The following is a 27,356-nucleotide window of genomic DNA, read 5'->3' as shown; positions in this document are numbered from 1 at the left end:
TGAAAAGGGAGGTAAGGAGGAAATACACAAACACAGCAAGTTCCATTAACATTATCTGTCCTCAATTAAGTAAAAACAAACGCAAACTTTAATAAAAATGTGTCGAATCTCACAGATTAGTATTCTTCACTACCTGTGTCCAATGTAAGTCAACTCCTAAATCATCCAAAGAATTGTGGTACACCAAGTAGATGGTACACATATGAAAGTTTATCTCTAATCTTGACAATTCTCCAAGCAATTAAATTTATCTACCTCATGACCTTCTCAAACACAATTTCCTGTTATTAGTTACTAACAACACAACCCAGTTTATTCTTTGGGGTGCTACTCCAAAGCAGTATTAGAAAATATCAGACACAAACCAATGGAGATAAAACTCAACAGAAGGTTGGCAGACAGAGTCCCTACTTAACAGCAGAAACTACTACCTCTCTTCAATTATTTTCTTGAATTAAAAAACCACATTAGTATCTAAGAACTGACTATACTTTTTAAAGAGATAAATATAAATGAAGCAACCACAGACTGACCAAAGTTCCAAAGTTGATACAAATAATCTCCTCCAAAACATTTTAAATATCCATGAAAATGATTCATTAGAATATGGCAATCATGGTTGTCTACGAAAAGATGTTTATTTTTCATAGTATACTCTTTACTAGAGAAACAAAGCAACCAAAATAATAATAATAATAATAACCCCAAAACATAATACAGTACATTCTTTTTGGAGGAATATATTTTAATACAGGAAATGAGGAATAAAAAAGTGAAGGAAGGGTAGAAGACAGAAATCACAGCACATGGATCACAATGGGGTAAACATGGCCTCTATTCACAGGAATGAGAATCTTAAAAATGCTTTAAAATACAATTAAGTGTTTTTTATAATAGCAGAAGGTCAAAGAAATGTTGGGGCAGGTACTCAGTGATAACACTGCTTCTTAACCAGGCATCCAGGACCTACTGCTACACTACGGGAACTGACAAATGATACAGTATTAATAAGAAACAGACCACTGTACAGCCTGGCAAACTATTATTATAATAAATGTCAGCTTCCTCATTTACAAAACTTAAGAGAATTGTCAAGATTAGAGTTACTACATACGAACTACTAAGCAGATTGCCTTGCACATTGTAGACCCTCAATAAGAGGTAACTATTACTGTACTTTTTTTTTTTTTTTTTACCGATCTTGCCTCATTCGTCTTTATATCCTAAGAGGCTAGAAACAGAGCCTGGCACATACTTGTTAGTCTAGGGGGAATTGTTATTTTTCCCCACCCATATCACTCAAAATTAAAGAAGTACAAAAACAAGGCCTTGGATTTAAAGATTTACCAACTAAAAGTACAAAATATAAATCCCTAGAACATGCCTTTTAGAAACACAGTTGCTTCATTGAAGCTCTAAAGTCTTACATATGGAAAATAGAAAACCATGAAATCAGGTCTATGCTAAAGAAATTCAAGAGGAGAACATCTTTCATAAAACAGAAAAGGTGGTTTAATATCTAAATGTATTACTAAGTTTACATTATTATTATGCTAATAATGCCATATGGAAACAAAATTATAAAGGTATTGATATGGTTTGGCTGTGTCATCATCCAAACCACATGTTGAATTGTGATCACCAGTGTAGGAGGAGGGGCCTAGTGGGAGGTGACTGGCTCATGGGGGTAGTTTCTAATGGCTTAGCGCCATACCCCTAGTGTTGTCTCCTGATAGACTTCTCACAAGATATGGTTGTTTGACAGTGTGTGGCACCTTCCCCTTTGTGTACATGTGCTCTTTCTCTCCTTCTCTATTTTTCTCTCTCTTCTGCTGGCCATGTAAAGATGTGCCTGCTTTCCCTTCACCTTTTACCATGATTCTAAGAGTTCTGGGGCCACCCCAGAAGCAGAAGCCTGATTAGCCTGCAGAACGGTGAGCCAATTAAATCTCTTTATAAATTTCCTACTCTCAAGTATGTCTTTATAGCAGTGTAAGAACAGACTGATACAGGTACAGAAGTAAATTATTCATTGGCCAGTTATACACTTAGTAAATTTGCTTTCTGGAACTAAAATAAGAAGTGAGCTAAAACCACAAACCTAAAAGTGAAGGTTGCCCAGAAAAGTAGCATCAATAAAGATAAATAAAAAATTAAAATGTTTTATTTTCTTTTTTATTGCCAATATTCAATATAAACAAACTAAAATGTTACAGACATTTTAGCACATGCTTAAATTGTCTGGTACACAGTTTTTTAAAAAATCTTTAAAATGCACTCATATGAAACCAGGTGTAATGGCTTGTGCCTATAGTCCCAGCTACTCGGGAGGTTGAAGTGGGAAGATTGGTTGAGCCTTCAAAAAAAAAGAAAAAAGGTATTAGTATCAGAAAGTGAGAGACCAAAGAGAGAAAAGGCTAAAGAAACAAAAAAGCTAAGGAACGTGGTAGGATGAAGCCTTTTAACTCCATCAATTTAAAAAACTTCACTGGCCAGGTACAGTGGCTCACACTTGTAATCCCAGCACTTTGGGAGGCAGAGGTGGGCGGATCACCTGAGTCAGGAGTTTGAGACCAGCCTGACCAACACGGTGAAACCCTGTCTCTATCATAAATACAATAATCAACCAGGCAAGGTGGTGGGTGCCTGTAATCCCAGCTACTCAGGAGGCTGAGTCAGGAGAATCATTTGAACCCAGGAAACAGAGGTTGGCAGTGGGCCGAGATTGAGCCACTGTACTCCAGCCTGGGTGACAGAGCAAGATTCCATCTTCAAAAAAAAAAATTTCTAAATAAAAACATAGGAGAAGGCAATAGATTGAGTGCACAAACTGGGTCCCAAATGTTATATTGTAAAACTAATCATTTCCTAATATATCCTTTAATGGGAGAGAAGGGGGAAAAGAAATAAAACATGTATTTTAAATATTCTTTTAATTATAATGCATAAATACAGTAAAGAATAGAAAAATAAAAAAGTTAAAAAACACAAGCAATTTTATCCTGACACAACACAATCATTCTTAATGTTATATTTTCTTCCGAGCTTCCTTCCTATGTATCTAGCTTTTTGGATATAAGTTTACTACATATTGAACTTGGTGATTCACCTTTTTAATATAAGCAGTTTCTATACTGTTTATAAACCCACGCATTCCATTAAATAATTACATAAAGAAACAAATAGGGAAAGCTTACAAATTATAACATTTTTAAAGCAAAATTTCTATTGGAGGCTGTTCAATGTTCTTTCAGCCTTAATAGCAGCCACCTCTTATGCAAGTTCATTTCATACAACTGAAACACCTATTATACTTATTTATGCCAATTAAGCTCTTAATTACACACTTTGTTTCAATTATTTCAGACTTTTCTAACCACATAACTACCAATCTTGAGGGCAAAATGATGCAAATTAACTGAATGACATTCATATAAGAAAGACTTTACCATAGATTAAAAGTATAAAATAACCCAGAGTCTAAAAATGCAAAGGCCACCCGGGAGTAATTCAAATTACTCACTAATTTAAAATAGTTCTATTTCTTTAATACCCAACCTTCAGGTCATGGTACTAATTAACATCAAAATAGTTAATGTTTCCTAAAGTTTCCATTTGTATTTGCTCATCAACTTGTTTTCTGACATCTGCCTAATAACTTTTTTGTTTTTGAGAGGGAGTCTTGCTGTCACCCAAGCTGGAGTGCCATGGCATGATCTCAGCTCACTGCAACGTCCACCTCCCAGTTTCAAATGATTCTCCTGCCTCAGCCTCCCGAGTAGAGGAGCTGGGATTACAGGCATGGGCCATCACGCCTGGCTAAATTTTGTATTTTTAGTAGGATGGGGATTCACCATGTTGGGTCAGGCTGGTCTCAAACTCCTGATCTTGTGATCCGCCTGCCTCAGCCTCCCAAAGCACTGGGATTACAAGCATGAGCCACTGCACCCGGCCTAAGAAAACAACTTTTAAAACTCTAAATACACAAGAATAGAGGAAAAATAAACCAGAGACATCTACCTCTTTATAATTCCACAGGACAATGTGCCACTTATATAATAATTAGAAGGTCCTTACAGAGACTGGGGTTAGTCTACTGCCAACAGCAAGACTAATGGTCTAAGGAGTCATTTCAATATGTAACTCTCCATGCAGACTTAATCCCAATTTCCACTCCAAATGACTGAGAATTGATAGTCAACTTAGTGATACACTTTCAACATATGGACTTTACTATGTCCATGTGGATTCTCAATTTGTAGATCCAAGGTTAATGTATCTTTGCCAAGTCATTTACCTCTCGATGATTTCACCAAAGAAAATAAAATTATACCATGATAGAAGGTATCACCTAATACTACTATTCCTTTGAAGAAATAATCCATTTCTGCTGGATACCCTCTGCTGGACATCTCTGATCAGTACTTCAGTATCTATTTATGTATTATCCTCTCAATACTCACAAACTTAACATGAATTTTTGTAAAATTGAAGCAATAAGGGTATCTCAAAAAATACATTGAAATTTCTCTTCTATTTATATATTTCAACTTAATCTGTGTCTTTGATAGCTGTAACAAAAACTCTAAATACATTCATCAAGACAAAATAATAAAGTCAACTCTAGATTATCTATACTAATAAAAGAACAACAGCCAGGCATACTCCAAAAATAATTTAGAATTTTTGAGTGTCTATTTTTGGCAGCAGATTCACTTTTCTAATTATGTTTTCACTTAAGTTAATATTCTTAAGCATATACCAGTTGTGGGAAGAGACAGGGGGAACGTGAGAATATGAGGCACAAAAGTAGACAAACTTGGATAAAATATTGCTCATGATTCGCACTAATAACTCATAGCACCTATAATCCCAGCACTTTCAGAGGCTGAAGTAGGAGGATAGCTTGAGCACAAGACAGCAGCTTGGGCAATGTTGAGAGACCCCAATCTCTACAAAAAAAAGTTTTAAAATTACCCAGTCATGGTGGCATGTATCTGCAGTCCTAGCTATTAGGGAGGATGAAATGGAAGGATCACCTGGGCTCAGGAGGTAGAGGCTGCAGTGAGCCATCAATGTGCCACTACACTCCAACTTGGGCAACAGAGCAAGACCCTATCTTAAAAAATAATAACTCGGGCCAGGCGCGGTGGCTCAAGCCTGTAATCCCAGCACTTTGGGAGGCCGAGGTGGGTGGATCACGAGGTCAACAGTTCGAGACCATCCTGGTCAACATGGTGAAACCCCGTCTCTACTAAGAATACAAAAAATTATCTGGGCACAGTGGCGCGTGCCTGTAATCCCAGCTACTCAGGAGGCTGAGGCAGGAGAATTGCCTGAACCCAAGAGGTGGAGGTTGCGGTGAGCCGAGATCACGCCATTGCACTCCAGCCTGGGTAACAAGAGCGAAACTCTGTCTCAAAAAAAAATAAATAAATAAAAATAAGAAGAACTCATAGCAATATGAACCTAAACAAATAATGCCTACTCTTAATCTACTTACTTTTAGTTGTCGATTAATTCCTAAATATCCCAAAGAACAACAAAAAAATCAATAGTTTCAAGCATCACTACTTGAAACTCTGAAGATGAAGAGTGTAATCAACTCACTAATTTAAAGAGTATTTGAATAGGACTCAGGGACTCATTTGAAAATCAGATGAAAAGTGTACATAATTTCTTTATACAAGTTTGCTGGGGAGTGAGAAGTGATCATAGCTCCACAAAAATACATCCATGCATCACCCAGGAAGGTTAAAAATAACAAGCTTAAAGCATTCCAAAGAAATACAGTCATAGGCAAACAACAGATACTACGTTGTTTATGTAATACGAACAATATTTACTATGCTAAACATCAAGGCTTGTTCTACCACACTGTTTTCAATCTGCATGAAGTTCCTATCGTCCTTACCATATTGTCCCAAATTTTTCCAGTGCTTCCACAAGGTCTGCTTCCACCACAGATTCACAGAGTCCTCGAACATGGACGACGGGTGAAACAGAAACTTTATGATGACTTCCACCTGCCTCCTAGCAAGAGAAAATAATTTCTAGTTAAAAAATTTTTAAGTCTAGGCCAGACACAGTGGCTCACACCTGTAATCCCAGCACTTTGGGAAGCCGAGGCAGGTGGATCACTTGAAGTCAGGAGTTCAAGATCAGTCTGGCCAACATGGTGAAACCCCGTCTCTACTAAAAATACAAAAATTAGCCAAGTGTGGTGGTGCATGCCTGTAAACCCAGCTACTTGGGAGGCTGAGTTGGGAGAATTGCTTGAACCCAGGAGATGGAGGTCGCAGTGAGCCAGTATCGTGCCATTGCACTCCAGCCTGGGAAACAGAGAGAAACTCTGTCTCCTAATACATAAATAAATAAATAAATATGTCTAAGTTGAATTGCATCTTTTAGTAAATTCAAATCTGCTTAAAAAGTAAACATTTTTAAAATCCCAAACCAAATTGCAATTCACAAGTTAGCAAAAGGATATGAGAATAATCAATTAAATGTTTGTATAAAAAATTATTTCTGAAAAGGGAGCATTCTACCTCAGTAAGTACAAAGATGTTACTTAATAACATTTCAACTTCAAGAAAATCCCAGAAAGAAAAGTTAGCAGATACATAGGGCATGCTACAACTGGAAGTATATTTGATACTCATTATTTCAGTGTTACCTCCATAAAATCAAAATCTCAACTAGTCCAAATGAACAAAAAGTTCCAATTAAAAATTCCTCCTCGACATGAAGATTATATACTTTTGTCTTTTGTTCTTGTTTAATTGGTTATCTAGTCCCACTATAACTTGAAGTCACTCACTTAGCAGTATAGTACACATGACAACTTAAAATTTATACAAGGGTACCATCTTTGCAAGGCAGGAGGATTAACAAGAACTACTCAAAAAATGCAAGTCCTTCTGGGCATCTATGGAATATTGTGTATCTTCAAGTATGCCAGGCAGGATGTTTCAAACCTAAGAATACGGTCTTAAAGTTTATTTTAAAATGTAGTAACTGTAAGAATTACTTTGAAAGTGCAAATAGCTTTCATTTACTTATTCAAGTTCCATTAAGACAAAGATATGTATTTACAAATGCCATCAGGCACTTCTGTTGCATCTTAATTTCAGAAATGACTTCCACCAAGTACATCTTTGTCTATACAAAAAGAAATTGATTCAACTTTCTTCCTCCTATAAGCAGACTAATCTGAAGCACTATTTTGCCATTAAAATTTAAGCTTGTTTTAAGAAAATTAAATCTCTTTAAGGCTATTTTAAATGACTCGCCAGTTTTTCTTTATTATAAAGACTGTTAGGAAAATATAACAAATGGAGTGCCCTGCCAATAAAAAAGTATGTCACAGCTGAAAGAAAGAAACTGATTTAAATATATAAAGTAACCAAAGAACTACTCAGGATATTGTCAAATCTAAAAAACAAATTCAGTCCATGATATTTATTCAAATTGCTATGCTCAATCTTTCCTATGGTTAAACAGGTATCCTTTACATGCCACTAAGTTTGAAATGAATCATTCTGACTCTACCCTAAGTAAATCAACATTTTCTTAAGCAACATTAACAATGAGATTCTGTCTAGATGAAATTAAACAATCAAATGTGCATATCATCATTACATTCTTAAATGTAACTAGAAATGAATAAGCTGGGTGAGCTCTAAATATTACCTAAATGCCAAATTTAGAGCATGTATTTACTCTCAAAATAATTAGACAATAATAAACTATAAGATAAAATGAGGAGAATCATTTCAGTCAATTCTTAGAAATAAGATGGCAAAAAATTTAGAGCATGTATTTACTCTCAAAATAATTAGACAATAATAAACTGTAAGATAAAATGAGGAGAATCATTTCAGTCAATTCTTAGAAATCAGATGGCAAAGGTAAAATAAAAGGGCAACAGAAAGCTGTATTGGCCTGGACTCTTCAAAGTTTCAAAAAACAGTGGAGGGAAGATTCTATATGGAGAGTAAGAGACACAACAGGCCAGGCACGGTGGCTCACACCTGTAATCCCAGCACTTTGGGAGGCCAAGATGGGCGGATCACGAGGTCGAGATTGAGACCAGCCTGACCAACATGGTGAAATCCTGTCTCTACTAAAAATACAAAAATTAGCTGGGCATGGTGGCGCACGTCTATAGTCCCAGCTACTCGGGAGGCTGAGGCAGGAGAATTGCTTAAACCTGGGAGGCGGAGGTTGCAGTGAGCCAAGATTGTGCCACAGCACTCCAGCCTGGCGCCTGGCGACAAAACAAGAGTCTATCTCCAAAAAAAAAAAAAAAAGAGAGAGAGAGAGAGAGAGAGAGAGAGAGAGAGAGACACAACAACCAAATGCTGGGCTGAGAGCAGTGGCTCACACCTGTAATCCCAGCACTTAGGGAGGCTGAGGCAGGTGGATAATGAAGTCAGGAATTCAAGACCAGCCTGGCCAAGATGGTGAAACCCTGTCTCTACTAAAAATACAAAAATTAGCTGGGCATGGTGTCAGGTGCCTATAATCCCAGCTACTCAGGAGGCTGAGGCAGAAAACTGCTTGAACCTGGGAGGTAGAGGGTGCAGTGAGCTGAGATTGCGCCACTGTACCCCAGCCTGGTCAACAGAGCAAGACTCTGTCTCAAATTAAAAAAAACAACAACAACAAAAACACAACCAAATGCATATGTGAGCTTTTACTGTATAACAGTTAAAGCTGCTATCAGACACATATTAAGAACAACTAGAGAAATCTGAATACAGACAGGATATTAGGTTAACACAATAGAATTAATTATCATCTTTAGTAAGAAAATAGTGAAAATAGTAATAGTTACATAAAAGAACATCCTTATTCTTAGGAACATTGTGATATTTAGGCATGAGATGTCATAATGTTTGAAATTTACTTTCAAATAATTTAGAGGAAAAAAGTATGTAAATAAATATACATATACAGACATAGAGATAAAACACCACACAGCAAAAAGTTAAAAACTGCTGAATCTAAATGAAGGATATACGTAAGTTGAACATTTTATATAATAAAAAGTTGCAAAATTATTTTGTAATATTTAAAGGCTACAAAAAGGTATTATTATAAATACCCATGGCTGGGCACAGTGGCTCATGTCTGTAATCCCAGCACTCTGGGAGGCCAAGGCAGACAGATCCCCTGAGGTCAGGAGTTTGAGATCAGCCTGGCCAACATGGCAAAACCCCATTTCTACTAAAAATACAAAAATGAGCCGGGGGTGGTAGTCTGTAGCTACCCAGGAGGCCAAGTGTGCAGCAAACTAAGCTCATGCTATTGCACTCCAGCCTGGGCAACAGAGCCTCCGTCTCAAAAAAAAAAAAAAAAAAAACCATGAACTCATCATCCAATTTAATAAATAAAACATAATGGCTGCGTGTGGTAGTTCACGCCTGTAATCCTAGCATTCTGAGAGGCAGAGGTCGGCAGATAACTTGAGCTCAGGAATTCTAGACCAGCCTGGGCTATACGATATAACCCCATCTCTAGCAAAAATACCCAAAATTAGCTGGGCATGGTGGATACACCTGTAGTCCCAGCCTTGGGAGGCTGAGGTGAAAGGATTGCTTGAAACTGGGAGGTGGAGGTTACAGCAAGCTGAGATTGTGTCACTACAGCCCGGGTGACAGAGTAAGACCCTGTCTAATAAAAAAACAAAACAAAACAATAAACTGATCACATCTCCTCTTACTACCCCCCACTTCGCATTATAGGTACCCACTATCATGAATGTAGTGCTAAAAAAAAGACTGTTTTTCAAATTGGTCCTCTTACAAAGAAATGGATTATACAATCGTTAAATAACTCAAAAAATCTCATTTTAATACATTATTTAATTATATTTCTAAATGGAATAAAACTGAAACCACAGTCATCACTTAAAAGCTGGACGATGTTAAATATCATCAATATGGTAATTAGGGGAAGATGCGATTATCTAAACCTCAAGGCGGAAAATATACACCTCACCCACCTTGTTTTTCCCTTATTCACACTCAATGAATCTGCCATTCATAAGTTTACCTACCTTGATATTTGTTTTTAAATTATATCCCCTTTTCTTTAACATACAATTTTCTCATTCTTTCTGTAGTGTTTTACTTTTTAAAAACCTACAGCTGTTTCCAAATATAAAATGAATATATCAAAGGTATCTTTTCAAACTATTTGTCTACCATTCTCTCCAGAGCTTCATTTTCCTCCCTTTTTCTCCCAAATACTCATATTTTTCTTAAATCACTTATTTCTCAACCTATACTATATACTGATGACAAGAAATCTGGTGTCATGTGTAGACACTTTCTTTTTTGGCATGGAGTCTCGCTCTGTTGTCCAGGCTGAAGTGCAGTGGCGCAAGGGCTCACTGCAACCTCTGCCTCCCGAGTCAAGTGATTCTCATGCCTCAGCCTCCCAAGTAGCTGGGACCACAGGAGCACACCACCACACTCGGCTAATTTTTGTGGTTTTAGTAGATAGGGTTTCACCATTTTGGCCAAGCTGGTCTTGAACTTCTGGCCTCAAGTGATCCGCCAGCCTCAGCCTCCCAAACTGCTGGGCTTACAGGCGTGAGCTATCTCGCCTGAACTGTAGAGATTATTTTGCCTATTCTAAAATAACCTCTTGTAAGCATCATACTATGAATCGGATTCCTAAACTCGTGAATAAATCAGTCTTGTTTTTGCCTCCCATCAATATATTAATATTGTGGTCACATCTTCTCCAGCTTAAGGAGTCCTTTTCTAATCCTTTCTCATACAGGAGCCCAAGTCCTTTCCATTTCAGATGATTAGTTACCTAGGCTCCCTCCTTTCTGTATCTATTGGTTACCAGAGTAGAAACAATATCCCAGCTGCACATCCAGAAAAAGAAGGCATGCCTGCAACATACATGCAGTTTACAAACTTGCATAATCTCTTCTCTAGGTAAACTGGGTTAACTGTAACGGTGGCATTATATGGTCGCCACTACAGGCTCTAGACCAGTCTAATTACAGCCATTGCAAATTCCCAGCCCTTCAAGGCCATTTCAGAAACAAATTCTAATAATACTAAATTTCCTTTTTTATTTATGTTTTATTTTTTCACAATTCCCTCTTCACAGAAATACTAACTTTAAATGCTAATTTTGACTACTGCAAATTAAGGACTAGATTCTACAGAAGAGAAGAAAAGCTTAATACAGTATAAACAAAGGTTCAAGAAACATTAGTTAGCACACCCTACCTCAACTACATTTCCCTCTTCTACATGATAATCTTCCAATTACCATATTTGTAAAGATTTATTAAGTCACACCTAAATTTACTTTTCAGGCTAAATATCCTCTAGGTTCTTCTGTCACTCCTTTTATGATGCCATTGCTAGTGCCTTCTGTATTCCAGTAAGCTTTCTCTGGATACATTAAAATGTATCAATGTAATGCTAATAATAAGTCCAGTATTTCCAGACATAAACTATCCCCTATCTTACTCTGGACACTTCATACAGATCAAGGGACGAAGTTTTAATGGGCAGCTGTAAATATCACTCTAACTCATACAATGTTTAATCACATTTTTTTCCTTACTAAATTAAATAATTACATCTCTTGGTCTTCTCCTCTTTGTAAAGAAACAACAGAGCAGATCTAAAATATCCGGCAACTAACTTTCCTATCCAAAGTTTTTAGGTTCATTTGATCACATAACAAAGATGTAAATTACAGCCATATATATCAGTCAAGTAACTTTTAAAAATAAACTTTTTTTTTGCTCATATAATAGAAATCATTTAGTTTTGCCTACCTGGAATTCCTTACCCCTTTTGCTTAAAAATAAAACATGCAAACAAAAACAACCTCAACTCCATATTATCATACATTGGTATTTTCAATCACACAGTCATGCCTCCTCAACCTCAGAGGTGGCCTGGTGATTAGATGAGAGAAGAGGGGAAGATCAAAAACACTTGATAAGAGATAAATATGGGATGAGAAAGAGAGATGGTCTTTAGCTGCTAGCTGTAAGAATGTCAGCCTAGCTTTAGCACTACACAGAGGAAAGGAGAATTGAATCATGGAAAGAGAATCAAGTCCCTATGACATCATCTAAATCCCTGGTTCCAGCCATGCCTAAAACCAGTCACAATTTGGCTTTCCCAGTTACATGGGTCAATAAATCCTCCACCCCTTCTCCCTTTTTTGTTTTCTGTAAGCTCCTGTGAGTTGTTGCTGTGGCTGTAAGCCCTAAAGTTGCATCCTGTTTCATGGAGGTAAGCAATATCCAATGCAGAATCACAGATTTTTAGATACGTAATTTTTTTTCACTGATATAGCCCCATCACCTGACATATGGTAGAAGCTCAATTATTATGTTTTTAAATGAGGTAAGAGATCAGAGAGATCTGTGAGTTCCAGAGAGGTTAAGTGAAAAAACTTGTTAGCAGAGCCAAAACACTGGCTGTGTACTGGGTCTATGAACACCTCTTTTCACTGTAAAGTACTAACATGAAGAAACAGTCACTTCTTAAAACCAAAAGATGGTAAAACCTACTACTTTTCATTTCTTGCCCCAAACTATGCCAAAAAATCCTTACTCTACTAGAACAGCTTAGCTGGTGGAAACACAAGACAAGAGTGCTATCCAAGTCTTAGGCTCTGGCATTTACCTCTGGGGCACATGTCCTTTAACTCTTTTATTTCCAGGAAGTAGCTACTACACAGTCTTCTAAACTTCCCCAGCAGGAGCTAAGTGACCTCATCCCATCTCCCAACCCATATGCATTCAATAGATCACAGTAATATTGCTATCATCTATAATTTACATCGTGCAATAGAATAGTGTATCTTGAATTCAAACCGGATTCTCTATGTGCTGTATAATCCCTTCTTTGGAGATCCTAGGAGCTACAATTTTATCTTGGCATTTTGCCATCTTCCACATCTACTTATTAAAAGTTGAGAAACAAATTTTCACTTCATCAGCAAACAAACCACTTAATAAACTTTGATTTGCCTATTTATTCACAACTCCAGAAAAGAATAAAAGAAAAACTTTTAAAATCTGCAAAATAAAAATTAGCACTCCATCCCAATTCCTCAAGTGGTTTTGCCAAGTGAAGTCTTAGCATTTCCAAGTCAAGCTGCCTTCTTAAAAGTAAGGAGATACAGAAATTTACTATTAATATGATCTTGAAGGTCATGCCTATTAAATTTAAGAACACTACTCCATAAGAAACAACTAATTGCATAATATGTGGCAGGAACCTCTATAATCAAGACTTGTTCAACAATGCAGCTCAGTGAATGTGAAAAACCCTAGGGGTTTTTTGCTGTATTAAAAAAAAGTACCAGAAGACACGAATTTGAAAGGTGTTTTATTTCTCATATCCAAAGAACTAACTCTCTCATTTTTCTTTATACCTTCAACACAATGATCACTCACAATTATTCATTCAAAGTTCAGAGCATTTGTAGAACCACTATGTTTTTCTTAAATACTCATTTTCCTCTTTAAAATCTGGTTAATATATTATCAAAGCACTTAAGGTTAATCATAAAAATCAAACAATATAAATCTTCAAAGTCTTACTTTGCACTTCACAAACTTTGAACTAGAGTTGAAAAGAATGCCATCATTGTACCTAATCTGCATTTACTTTAACAGTCTGACCACAAGGTATTTCTTCTCTGGGCTGAAGGGACCACTGAAGTTGCATAAAACCCTTTTCAGTTACAATGAATTACCAAATCTCTGAATGAAGAAGCACAAGACAGTACACTTCCATCCGGAGAATGCCTATCCTAATAGTAGAATGTTATTACGTACAGGTTTCCACAGTTGCCATGATTTCAAAATAGTACCCAAAAATTACATGAAAAATATTTTAAAACAAGATAAACAAAGCTTCATTAGATTTCAAAGTACAATAATGGTTTTACTATTAAATGAAAACAATTCACCCTTTCCTAAGAAACATATCAGCAGTAAGATAAACAAAAAGTTAAAATTTATACCTCAATCTGCTTATATCAGTTCCTGCCTGGGTAACTTACAAACAGCATTAGCATTACGTTAATCACTTAACTATAGCTTTAGGTAAAAAAGGCATGTGTTTCAACTTTCCTATTTTACAGACTAAGAGAACTCAAAATAGTAAACTGACTTTCTCAGGGTCACATAAATTGTATGGTAAGGCCAGGTGGGATAGTTCACCTCTGTAATCCCAACACTTTGAGAGGCTGAGTCAGGTGGATCGCTTGAGCCCAGGAGATAAGAAACCAGCTTGGGCAACATGGTGAAAGCCCTTCTCTACAAAATACAGGGTAAAAAAAAAAGAAAAAGGCCCGGCGTGGTGGTGCGGGCTTGCAGTTCCAGCAACCAAGGAGGCTGAGGTAGGAGGATCGCTTAAGCCAGGGAGGCTGAGGTAGGAAGATCGCAAGCAGTGAGCCTTGATTATGCCGCTGCACTCCAGCCCTAGGCCACAGAGTCAGAACCTCTCAAAAATAAAAATAAAAATAAAATGTACGCTAAGACTAGACTCTTGACTATCCCCAAACCCTACTCAGTGCTGCTTCCATTGCTCCACACACTTCGCTTTGGATACATTAATTGAATGTTATTTTCTTCCCAACATCCAAAATAATACTATTGGTTTAATGCATTGTTTCAAAAACAAATTTTGATATACAGATTTAAGTATCTTTCCAAAATGCCTGAAGACATTTCATAATGCTACACAAAAACCCAAGCAAGATTTCTAGGAAAGAGGTCCACTGATCAAATACACCTAAATATCAGTTATAATATTCCTGTTTCCAATTTCCACAATAGAGTTGGCTTTGAACTGAAAATTGCTAAGAAAAAAATGCATTTCCTTTGTTCACACTTCCAAGTTACACTTAGAATATTTCAAATAGCTAGGCACAAAAATCTAAACTAATAGCTAACCATAAGAAGACTTTGAGAAAGAAAAAGTTCCTTTTTTAAATGTGTTGCAAAGTTTGCCCTCACATCCTGGTTACTGGAAACTGTAAACGCTAGGGACTACTGACCAGCCTTATTTTTTAATTTAAAAATTCAAACGGCTTTAAAGGGCAATGTGCGCCTTATTTTTTAAAGGTAAGGTTAAGAGCCTTTTAAGCTAATAGTAGGCTATATGTGTACAATTTCGTAATTCCGGTTAAAGTTTGCAGAATTAATCACAATTCATATGTGTTAAATGTTTAAAAAACATCCAAGTCATTAAGACAGCTTAAGTGCACCAAAAAAGGGCAATAACGTTTGCTCCGCTTTGTTTCCTTCAAGTCTCCATACAACTGAAGCTAACTACTTGCTGTGGACAAAATGATCACATTCCTTCTGCCTCACACTAACATTTCTTGTAAGAGAAAGACATGGCTCTAGGAATGTGTGCCCCGTGAAAGGAGCCCTGAGTTCAGTTCATCCTTTCACGGGGCAAATCTGGAATAAATTACCAATGAAAAACTTTAGTAATTTTAAGATGTGTTTTACTTAAAGGGAGAGATGTACCAACAGCTGCCAACACTTTTGTTAAGTGTTGCAACGGAAGAGGTAAAAAGTGCACTGAGCAATCATCACAAAACTGAGTAGCAAAGGATGCACGTCAAAACAGTTTAATTTTACAATTTTTAAAATTAAACCTTCAAGAAAACTAGCACGTGAATGCCAAGGCATAATCTGTTATTTAGTTACGGTTCTCCATAGGACCGAGGCGGAGAGAGCCCCCGTTGGAGCTGACTTAACCATCCCGGGATGGTGACCAGCGTGCGGAGACTGCGAGTAGAGGGGCTGAAGGGAACCGGTGGTCCCGACGCTGGCCGGGAGCCCGATGAGTTAAACTAACAAAGAGCTCTCCGCACCCCGAAACCCCCCGGAGCGGAAGCGACGCCTCCCCGCAGCCCCCGCGCCGCGACCCTCCCCAAGTTCAGGGCCCGGCAGTGGACTCGCGGTGGGGCCTGCGGCCAGAACAGAGCCAGGTTCGCAGTCGGGATGCGGGAAACAGGTAGAGGCCAGAATACAAGCCCCAAAGAGAAGAAGGGGCGCTTCCCCAATCGGATCGGCTCAACGGAAAAGGCTAACGAAGCGAGCGGGAGGCCCCGCGCCGAGGCCCCGCCGCCCGGCCCTGCTTCCCGGGGAGCCGCCAAGCACGGCGGACAGGGGGGCCTCGCTTTGTTACCGGCTGGGAGAAGCTCCGGCCGCCGCCGCCGCCGCCATCGCCCCCGCCCCGGGGCGTCGCTTCCCGGCGGTTCTCGCCTTCCTCGGCTGAGTACTCGATCTCCCCCTCCTCGGTCTTGAGACGCTTGGCCTGGCTCTCGTACTCCCGGTCCTCCTCGTACGTCTCCCTGGGGGAGGAAGAGGAGGAGGACATGGCGGCGGCCGGAGGGACCGGCGGACAGGCGGGTGGGGGTGGCGGTGGGGAGCGCGCCTCGGATGCCGCCAGCCAGTCCTTGCCGCCAGCAGCGCCTCTTCAGCGAGGGTCTCCGCGACCCGGCCGTCCGCGGGGACTTCACGGCCAGGAGCCTGGCGGCTGAGGAGCGCGGACGGACTGAGAGGGGCGCCCGGGGATGAGGCTCCGAAGCAGCCGTTCCCGTCTATTACCGAGCCAACATTCAGCCTCTCCCTTATCCTCCGTCTCCGCTCCTGCCCGAGGGAGCGAATCTGAGGATGGGGACGCGACCGTGGCTTCCGGTCTTCCCTCCTCCCCTAAGCCGCTCCCCGGCGCCCGGGCCGAGCCTCCGCCCCAGTCTTGGCGTCCGTCGCGCAGGATCGAATCCTGCTGCAGCCTGCGGGAAGCGCCCCCCGGCCCGGGTCCTGCTCCCTATTGGCAGAGGCGGGAAAGTCGACCGGGCTTCCCATTGGCTGTGAGGGCCGTTCGTCAAAAGCCGCCTGCGGCTGGGCCTCGCCTCCCTCCCCGCGCCTTCTGAACTCGCAGCGGTCCGGCGGGGCCCTGCACTCAACGCCCGTCGTGCGCCGCCTGGGAGCGGTTGCCACCCGGCGACCGTTGGCGCTGTGCGGCTCGTACCCGAAGCCAGGCGTGGAGTGAACACGGACGAGCGACGAGGCGTGTAGGGAGGCCTGGGCTGCGGGTGTTAACCGCCTTGCCGCTAATTTAAATGATTTTTATCACTTCTTCAAAAGAGAACGAGGGAAAAAACCTCTTAAATTCCGCAGACATACTCCCCGAAGAGCACTAAAATCGCAGGCGATTAAGGGGGAAAAACACTGGGAACCATAAGAGTGCCCTTTCTACTGTATTGTGTGCAAAATCTGGCAGAAGTGGGCGGACTTTCCCGCCCCCAGCTGGGTGGTGTTGAACAGCTGTCAGCGTTAACTGAAAGCTGCGAGGCGCGCGTCTGCAGGAGGCGCTGCGCGCGGGCGCTCATCAGTCTGATCAGTTATAACTCGTTTGTAACCTGGACCCTTGACTGACAATGTAAGGGACTTGTCTGTCCCTGTAAGTCATTGCTCCAGTTAAATATATTTTAACTCTTCCGTATAACAATCTCATCCAACATTCCAATTCTTTCTCTTTCGGACAATGTATTTCATTTTTTCATTTACTATCGAAAGATACAAAAGCCTTTCGAAATTCTGTAATTACAGCTCACTTCTGTGGCATCCTGAGGGCTCTTCCAAGATTGTAGTTGCTGCTCTCTTTTTGCAACAGGACCCCTTATAACTCCCTCTTAAGATGTTCTGTTTTAAAAACTCTAGGGAGTGCCCGACGACAGGAACTGTGTGCACTTTTCATCTTCGTAAGCCCAGTTCCAGTGCAATCTCCAGCACAGTTTAGGTGCTCAACAATGCTGAATGAGTCGTCCTTGGGAAATAAAGGTCCAGTGTATCTTTCAAGAGCGAAATTGGCAAATCAAGGCAACCTAACTGCCCTCTGTAAGGTGCCTCTTGGAGGACTGCCTGCGATCAGGAGCCTCTTATGTTTCTGTTGTCCTTGTCCCTCAGCAGCTTCCCTAGATGTGGCTGTTTCTAACAGTGTAGATTGTTTCCTCCTTCGGCCTAGATCTCTCCGATGTTATTTCCTCCCCCCAAAAAGCTGTTTTTATTTATTGCTGACAGTGCTTTAACAGAACACTTTGTACTTTGTAAATAACACTGTCTGTCATTTTGGAATCTAGTTGCAAGATTTTCATTTCCACAACACTATTCAGCTATAATCAAACGTGGGTGCAGCTGCAGGTATACACTGACAGAACAGAACGAAAAAATTAGAAATTTATTTTTTAAATTAAAATGGACACCAACAGAAGAAATAGCAAAGAGGAGCTGCAGACAGAGCTGGCTGTGGATGAGAAAATGTCACTGGCAAAAAGCACTGCAATGGTTTGGGAAAGTAAAATGGCAACAAGGGTAACAATGATACAATTCTGTTTAAAGTACCTCCTATGGGTTCATATATCCCTTAACATATTCAGAATGCAGATACTACCTGCCCTTCAGAAAGCTGACGGTACCAAGGGTCAAAAAAAAGGTCTAAAATACCTACTTCATGTGTTATCTTTAGCATCCATTGCCCTTTATATAGTAGTCTCAGTATCAAAGAGCAGGAAAGGATGAGTGAATTAGCAAACTTGCTTACAAAGGAAACTTTGATGGGGTGAGATGGGCCATTCCCAAGATACTTTTTTTCTTTTTTTTAAGACGGAGTTTCACCATGTTGGTCAGGCTGGTCTTGAACTCCCAATCTCAGGTGATCCGCCCGCCTTTGCCTCCAAAGTGCTTGGATTACAGGCGTGAGCCACCACACCCAGCCCCAAGATACTTTTAATTTGCTCAAATTAAAAGAGACAGAAGAGTTGGGAGCTTAAAACAATTATTTTTTAGGAAAAAGAAAACAGTAGAATATTATGTGAAATAATTGAGAGTGACCAGAAGCACTAAATACCTTTTTGCTACGTATGAGCATCTACCTGTTAATTTTGTTTTATGTACATTTTCAAATGCTAGGTGAATTTAGTATGGTAAACTCTATTCACTCCCAACTGTGGATTTACTAGGCCTTAGGCAAACTTTCCTAATATTTCTTGTGAATATGCAAATACTTTAAATTCTCAAAGCCCTGCATTCAACCTATGGATTATACCAAGTTACAGTGCAACTCATACACCACTGGGTAAGGAAACCCAGCCTTGCCAAACCTAGAGCTGCTGTATTCAGCATTTCACAAACAGAAGGAAGAAATCAATATGTACCAGTATTAAACTTTATTCTTTTTGTGAATAACCCAGTTGAGTTTAAAAAAAAAAAAAAAGGAAAAGAAAAACAGAAGTAAAACATAGAAACCATTTATTTATTTAAGCCTACATACAGCACCCAGTATTCTTAGACGTTCTTCCATCCAAGTACTAACCAGGCCCGACCTTGCTTAGCTTCCGAGATCAGGCGTGTTCAAGATGGTATGGCTATAGACTAGGAAGGATTAATTTAAAAACATCAGTCAGTTCATTGATGATATGGTAGCTTGTTGCAGATGAGTTGTTCAGACAGTGATAGTCAGTCCTTTGATGATAAAAATACTAGCTAGCTCATCACCATCCCATGAGAAGAGCTAAAGAGGGAGGACATAAATTATATTCTACATGATTTCACTTAGGTGAGACAAAGAAATTACACACTGCCCAGTAGCCAGAAATACCTAAGAAACAAAGAAACAGCTCCTAAATTCCATGACTGTCTGGAAACTCTCATGCATTACAGCCTCAGACCTTTGACTACTTTTCTAAGCACTTGATTGAATTGGATGCTGTTGAGTAGTCAGCAGCCAAGAGCTCCCACTGCCACAACTCAAAGGGGACTCCGGTTATACTAGAGTAGGAGACAGGCCTAGGGCAGGCCTAGGGAAATTGAGAATCAAGGGCCTTTATAATCAATCTAGCCTCAAACTGCCCTTTAGTTTTTTTTTGAGACTGAGTTTCGCTCTTGTTACCCAGGCTGGAGTGCAATGGCGCAATCTCGGCTCACCGCAACCTCTGCCTCCTGGGTTCAGGCAATTCTCCTGCCTCAGCCTCCTGAGTAGCTGGGATTACAGGCACGTGCCACCATGCCCAGCTAATTTTTTGTATTTTTAGTAGAGACGGGGTTTCACCATGTTGACCAGGATGGTCTCGATCTGTTTACCTCGTGATCCACCCGCCTCAGCCTCCCAAAGTGCTGGGATTATAGGCGTGAGCCACCGCGCCCGGCCTGCTCTTTAGTTTTAAATTTTGTTACTGACCTATTAAATTTATAAGACATTGTGCTAGGTAATGAGAGGACTGTGCCCTCTCAAAACTTGCAATTAGGCTGTGGAAACAAGGCTCATACTCAATAGATAGGCTACAAGCATCCATATGTGATAATACACATACAGTAATTAACAGCCACATTTAATGTGCCAGTCACTGTGCTAACCACTGAAAGTCTTTTGTCAATGAATTCTGACAGAAGCCTTCTACCAGAGGCATTATTATTGCTCTTCTCATTATACAATTAAAGAAACAGTCTAGGGGAGATTAAGAAACCTGCCTTAGGCCGGGCACAGAGGGAGGCAGACGCAGGCAAATCACTTGAGCCCAGGAATTTGAGACCAGCCTGGGCAACATTGCAAGATCCTGTTCCTATAAAAATTTTAAAAATTAGCCTGGAATGGTGTTACACGCCTATAGTCCCAGCACTCTGGAGGCTGAGGTGGGAGGATTGCCTGAGCCCAGGGAGGTCCAGGCTGCCATGAACCGTGATTGCACCACTGCACTCTAGCCTGGGTTTTGGAGTAAAACCCTGTTTTTAAAAAAAGGAAAGAAAAATAAAAAGGAAACCTACCCCAGAGCTGCAGTTAATAAATTGAAAAGCCAGGACTGGAACCCAAACAGTCTGGTTCCAGAGCCAAGACTCTTCATCAGGAGACTGATGATTTAATTATTGTGTTATTTACTACCATGGACATACAGATCTCATTTATAGTCACGTTTTATATTATGATGCTAACTCATTCTCTAATTTCTCCTTTTTATTTATTTATTTATTTAATGAGACAAGATCTCACTCTGCGGCCTAGGCCGTGGAGTGAAGTAGTGCAATTATAGCTCACTGCAGCTTCTACCTCCCGGGCTCAAGCAATGCTCCCATCCCAGCCTCTCAAGTAGCTGGGACCACAGGCACATGCCACCACACCCAGCTATTTTTTTTTTTTTTTTTTTGTAAACACAGGGGTTTCATTATATTGCCCAGGCTGGTCTCAAACTCCTAGGCTCAAGAGATCCTCCTGCCTTAGCTTCCCAAAGCGTTGGGATAACAGGCATAAGCCACTGAACTCAGCTTCATTTACTAATTTATACCTGGGTTTATGCAGCTATAATCCTGGGAAGGGCTGAATAGATTACAGTTTTCACCATTTGACATTTGTATAAGAAATTCAGTTTACTTCCATAGGAAATTACAAATATAATGCAATGTTTTAGTGTTAATTTTTAATTTTAACTTTTAATTTTTTTTTTTAGAAAAGCTCTTGCTCTGTTACCCAGGCTGGGGTGCAGTGGCACAATCTAGGCTCACTGCAACCTCCACCTCCTGATCCTTGGCCTCAGCCTCCTGGGTAGCTGGGATTACTGGTGTGTGCCGCCACCCAGCTAATTTTTGTACTTTTAGTAGAGATGGAGTTTCACCGTGTCGGCCAGACTGGTTGTAAACTCCTGGCCTCATGCAATCTGCCCACCTCAGCCTCCCAAAGTGCTGGGATTATAGGCATAAGCCACTGCACCTAGCCTTAAATTTAATTTCTGTAGAAAAAGCCTAGAAATAATATGAAAAGTGTCACCATTTTCTGATGGATGAATTATTTGAATAACAAAAGATGCAAATTACAAGTTTTTCATACCCAAACTCAATTTCCAATATTGCTGCCATTTCATTGAATATGCAAACTTTTGTTTCTTGCCTCAACTCCTATAAAAGTCCAGTAAAACCTTCATGCACATCTTATTGTCCGTCACACTTCCAAAGGATTACAGTCATAGAGGTGTGTTATGATTAAGACAACATGTTTAACATGAAATCCAGCTATTCAGAGACAAATCCGTTTCTGTGAAGTTTTGTTAAATCCAGAGTACACTGTTTCTGACAATGCCCCTTATTTGACAGAGATCACTGTGAAAGAGCACTGTGGCTCTGTGGCTGAAACTACCCCCTTTAATTTAACTTATATTTGCTTAGTTATGGTCAAAAGAAGCCGCAGTTCCAGGAGGATGCACTCTGCAGGAAATGCCTAGAGCACTATTAGCTCAGGATGTAGTCAAGTGTAACCACAGTGGTCTATTCTATCAGGAGCTGTCATGCACAGCTGCTCTGGGAATCCAGCTGCCACAGTGTTTGACCTCTTTAAAAAAAATTATGATAAATCTGCAAAAATAAAAGATTAACCTTAGAAGTGCTCACTCACATATCAGATAATGACAGGTAAAATTCAGGTACTTGTTATTGGTTATAGCTATTTGACCTTAGTCTTAGAAATACTATTTGAAGTATTTTCACTTTCCCTCTGACTTGCGTGACTTGATAGTGCTTTAGACATTTAAAAATAATTTTAATACATTATAATTTAGTAAAAAACAAAGTGATAGCATTTCTGTCCATGGTTGAGAGTGAACAGAATTTGCCAAACAAAATTCGCCTTGCATATGAAAAGATGGATTAAATTAACAAGTAATTGCTCATACTTAACAAAAAGATATTAAGTGCTATTGACCATTCCCAATTATTTCACAGACTATTCTATTGTTTTGTTTCTCCTAAAGAAAAATAATTCAATTCTAAGCTTCCAACTCTTCTGTCTTTCTTAATGTGAGCAAATTAAAAATATCTTGGGAATGGCCCATCTTACCCCATCAAAGAAATTTCCTTTGTAAGCAAGTTTACTAACTCACTCATCTTTTCCTGATCTTTGATACTGAGCCTACTATAAAAAGGACAATGGATGCTAAAGATAACACATGAAGTAGGTTTATTAGACCTCAGTTTTTTCACCCTCACTATCTTCAGCTTTCTGAAGCAGGCAATGTCTTTGTATTCTGAATATGTTAGGGAACATTTGAATCAATACGACATATTTTAAACAGAATTATATCATTGTTTTCCTTGTTGCTATTTACTTTCCAAAACTATTGCAGCACTTTCCTCATCCTCATCCCGAAATCCAGAAAATTAATAGGTCACTGTATTAGTCCATTTTCATGCTTCTTTATTAAAAGACATACCTGAGACTGGGAAGAAAAAAGGTTTAATTGGACTTATAGTTCCACATGGCTGGGGAGGCCTCAGAATCACGGTGGGAGGTGAAAGGCACTTCTTACATGGTGATGGCAAGGGAAAATGAGGAAGAAGCAAAAGTGGAAACCCCTTATAAATCCATCAGATCTTGAGACACTTAGTCACTATTGTGAGAATAGCACAGGGCCAGGAGCAGTGGCTCATGTCTGTAGTCCCAGCATTTTGGGAGGCCAAGGGAGACAGATCACCTGAAGTCGGTAGTTCAAGACCATCCTGGCTAATATGGTGAAACCCCATCTCTGCTAAAAATACAAAATTAGCTGGGCATGGTGACCCAAGCCTGTAATCCCAGCTACTTGGGAGACTGAGGTGGGAAAATGGCTTGAATCCAGGAGGCAGAGGTTACAAGGTTGCTGTGAGCCAAGATAGCACCATCGCACTTCAGACTAGGTGACAGTGAGACTCTGTCTCAAAATAAAGAACAAAAATAAAAGAGAAAGAGAATAGCACAGGGAAAACTGGCCCCCATGATTCATTTACCTTCCCCTGGGTCCCTCCTACAACGTGGAAATTCTGGATTCTGGGAGATACAATTCAAGTTGAGAATTGGGTGGGGACACCCCAAACCATATCAGCCACTTTTATTTTAAAACAGGAAAAAAAGCCTTTTTACCTATGCATCTTTTCTTTGGTAACCACAAGTCAGCTACTGGGTTTGGCTTAGACCTGTGTTGTCTAATATAGTAGACCCAGGTCACATGTGGCTATTTAAATTTAAATACATTAAAACCAAATAAAATTTAAAATTCAATGTCTGAATCATGCTAGCCACACTTTTAAGTGATTTCTAGCCACATAAAAGTGGCTACCTCATTGCACAGGATTGGACTGAACTGTATCTCATTCATCTTTGTGTCTTCAGTACCCAGAACGTTGCCTACCTAGAAGCTTGTTGATCTAAATTAAGCTTCTCTTTCTCTGACTCAGGAAAAAGAAGCACATGAAACAGTGTGTCAGCTTTACAAATTATATCTATGAAGATGTCTCAAAAGACTGATCTGTAATATGATTTGCTCCTCACCTATATTTGAAATGAAATTACTTAAAAAATATAATTCCATATAACTACATAGATATGTCTTGTTTTGTATACTGGATGTATCAAAATGCATATGACTTAAAATTATAAATCAGCCAATTATAATAAATGTGAGAGAGGCATTTTAACAAAAAAAATTCCTATTGTGAATATTTTCAAAAGTGAAATTCCTTTACAAAGTGAGTAATTACTCTCTGATTTACCTGTAAGCAAATCATTATATAAAAATCAGAATTTGGGCAGGAGGAGGGAGAGCATTAGGATAAATAGTTAATGCATTCGGGGCTTAATGCCTAGGTGATGGCTTGATAGGTGCAGCAGACTTTCATGGCACCTGTTTACTTATGTAACAAATCTGCACATTCTGCACATGTATCCCAGAGCTTAAAATTAAAACTTCAAAAAATAAGAATTTGCCCTTATTGAGGAATTAGGCAAACAAAAAATAGTTTTATTTGAATGTGCTATTGTAACCACCTGATGTAGAAAACTTTAGAGAATAAAGTTACTATTATTACTAACTAAAAATAAATAACCAGCACTGTATAGCACTTTACTATGTACAAAGCAGTGTCACATACATTGCTTAATTTGATTCCTACAGAAACTGTATAAGGTAACAGGGAAGGTCCTTACTGTCTCCATTTGGCAGGTGAAGTTCAGAAAGAACTATTGTCTCTAAATTCCCTCCTTCTTTCACTGTACCAGTAAGGACATATGAACTATATATGGTAACTACATTGGAATTGGAACTTTTAATTTTTCTGCTTTATTTAGACAGAAATACTTTCCTAGAAATATAACTTTTTTTTTTTTTGAGACCAAGTCTTGCTTTGTTGCCCAGGCTGCAGTGCACTGGCGTAATCTCAGCTCACTGCAACCTTCGCCTCCTGGGTTCAAGTGATTTTCATGCCTCAGCCTACCAAGTAGCTGGGACTATAGGTACCCACCACCACACCCAGCTAATATTTGTATTTGTAGTAGAGACGGGGTTTCACCATGTAGGCCAGGCTTGTGGTTTTGAACTCCTGACCTCGAGTGATCCACCCGCCTCTGCCTCCCAAAGTTCTGGGATTACAGACATGAGCCACCATGCCCGGCCCTAGAAATATGATTTTTTAAGCAACCTATAATTTGTGTGAACTAAAACTATTGTTTATACCTCTGAAAAAAAATACATCTCATCACCTATTTATAAGAAGGTCCTCAATCAATATTTGCTAAAGAGTCAACGAATACATGAGTGATCCTGAAAACAAATAGAGCAGACTATTAGCAGTCAAAGTTCAGTTGCAAAGAACAGAATCTAGTCTGGTCTAAGCTAGAAGTATTAAAGCAGTTAAAGAACTGGAACTACGAATGGAGTGACTCACAAAACCCTAACTCAGAGTTGGGAAACCGAAAGAGCTGTGCTCTTCCTCATTGTGAAGCGGACTGCTCCAGCACTACGCCATCATACCACCATGATCAGGAAGCTGCCACTTCCACGGGCCAGCTCCAGAATCACACCATACCAACTATAATCTGCAATGGCAAAGTAGATGCACTACCCCGTGTTTCCTGATATTCAGGAAACCAATATATGAATACTGGAACATCCAGAATCATTGTCATAGAAGAAAAAAATGCACCCAAAGCCAAGCCTAGCAGCAGCAACAGCCTTCCAGATCTTACATAGAGGCATCTGATTGTTGAAACTTAAGTACTTATGTAGTAATAGGTGCAAGAGAGTCTAGAGATGCAACATTTGGCTTACTAGTCTCTCTAAGAGTCTTGGCCAATTGGCCAACATGAGTGCTCTTTTTAGAATCTTTTATTAGTAGCAGAAATTGAAAAAAAATTCTTGCAACAAATTAAGAGAACTAAAGATAGCAATAATCAACTATCACATTAACCAAATCAACTCTTATTATTAGGATTTATTATAAGATTTCAGTGAGAAGAAGAAAGTACCAATACATCATTTTATCTCAGTCTGAAAGCGAAGTCTCTAAGATGGCTTCAGCTATTCTGCAACTGGCACCAAAACGACCACAGGAAGGGAGAAGAGAGAAAGCTAACCCGCTTGATTGTTTGCATAGAGCAATGTTTTTTACAGAAAAGTAAGTGAAATTTACAAAAATGATTCTTAGAAATGCTTCTGCATGAATACTAATGTGTATATCTGCAATTTAGGCATAATTTTTGGTGGTTTTTGTTTTTTTGAGATGGAGTCTCGCTCTGTTGCTCAGGCTGAAGTGAAGTGGCCCGATCTCAGCACAACTGCAACCTCCATCTCCCAGGTTGAAGCGATTTTCCTGCCTCAGTCTCCTGATTGCTTCAGCAATTCGCCCATCTTGGCCTCCCAAAGTGCTGGGATTATAGGCATGAGCCACCATGCCCAGCCCATAATTTTTGTTTTTAGTCTTGTAGACAGTAAGACAAAACTCAAGTCCTTTTAACTAGGGAAGGCAATAGTTCTACCTAGTCAGACTGAGTTATTTTTGCAAGCAGCAGCATTTCCACCCCATCATCCAGCTAAAAGTGGGGCATTAGAGGGAAATAATTATTGGGTGAGAAAAGAAGAGAGAGAATTTTGTAGCCACAGCCTTATGTGGTAAGGGATTCTATGAGCACTGTGGTGTGGCATTCTGAATGGTTGGGACACCACAAAGGCACTGTGTGATGTGGTGGCCTTCCTTGGGGAAGGAAGACACCAGAAGAAGAAAAATAAATGAGGAAAGCTTAAATCACCAAAAACGAACTTCATCTACTTCACTACTTTAAAACATTAACTCTGCCCAGTCTTGTAGTGGAAAAGGATGATTGCCTAAAAGACCTCCAGATTATCAAACCCCAGTCTTTGAGATTCAAATATAAGAAAGAGAACAATGGGTCAAACAGACAAATGATCTAGAAATTAAACATATTAGAGCATCAGGCCTCTATCTATTGCTATTCATTTACTTCCTGGCATTTTGGATAGAT

General features: G+C 39.6%; 1 protein-coding gene across 2 annotated transcripts in view; it reads right to left on the bottom strand.

Moving 5' to 3' along the window:
* Positions 1–16,820, bottom strand: part of HNRNPLL (heterogeneous nuclear ribonucleoprotein L like) — a 42,191-nt gene extending 25,371 nt beyond the window's left edge. Inside the window, exons 1-3 of one of the 2 annotated variants that reach the window (XM_008980839.5) lie at positions 16,634–16,820; positions 16,212–16,377; positions 5,915–6,033 (exon numbers count right to left, since the gene is read on the bottom strand). In XM_008980839.5, coding sequence (XP_008979087.1) covers positions 5,915–6,033; positions 16,212–16,377; positions 16,634–16,644 — 296 coding nt within the window. In that variant the 5' untranslated portion in view covers positions 16,645–16,820. Of the gene's footprint in view, positions 1–5,914; positions 6,034–16,211 lie in introns of both variants that reach the window. The other variant, XM_002757843.7, reaches the window with a different exon arrangement.
* Positions 16,821–27,356: the final 10,536 nt, after the last annotated feature.

This window comes from Callithrix jacchus, chromosome 14 (genome assembly GCF_049354715.1).
Source record: "Callithrix jacchus isolate 240 chromosome 14, calJac240_pri, whole genome shotgun sequence".
Classification (NCBI taxonomy): Eukaryota; Metazoa; Chordata; class Mammalia; order Primates; family Cebidae; genus Callithrix; species Callithrix jacchus.
This window is presented reverse-complemented; position numbering and strand designations above follow the sequence as displayed.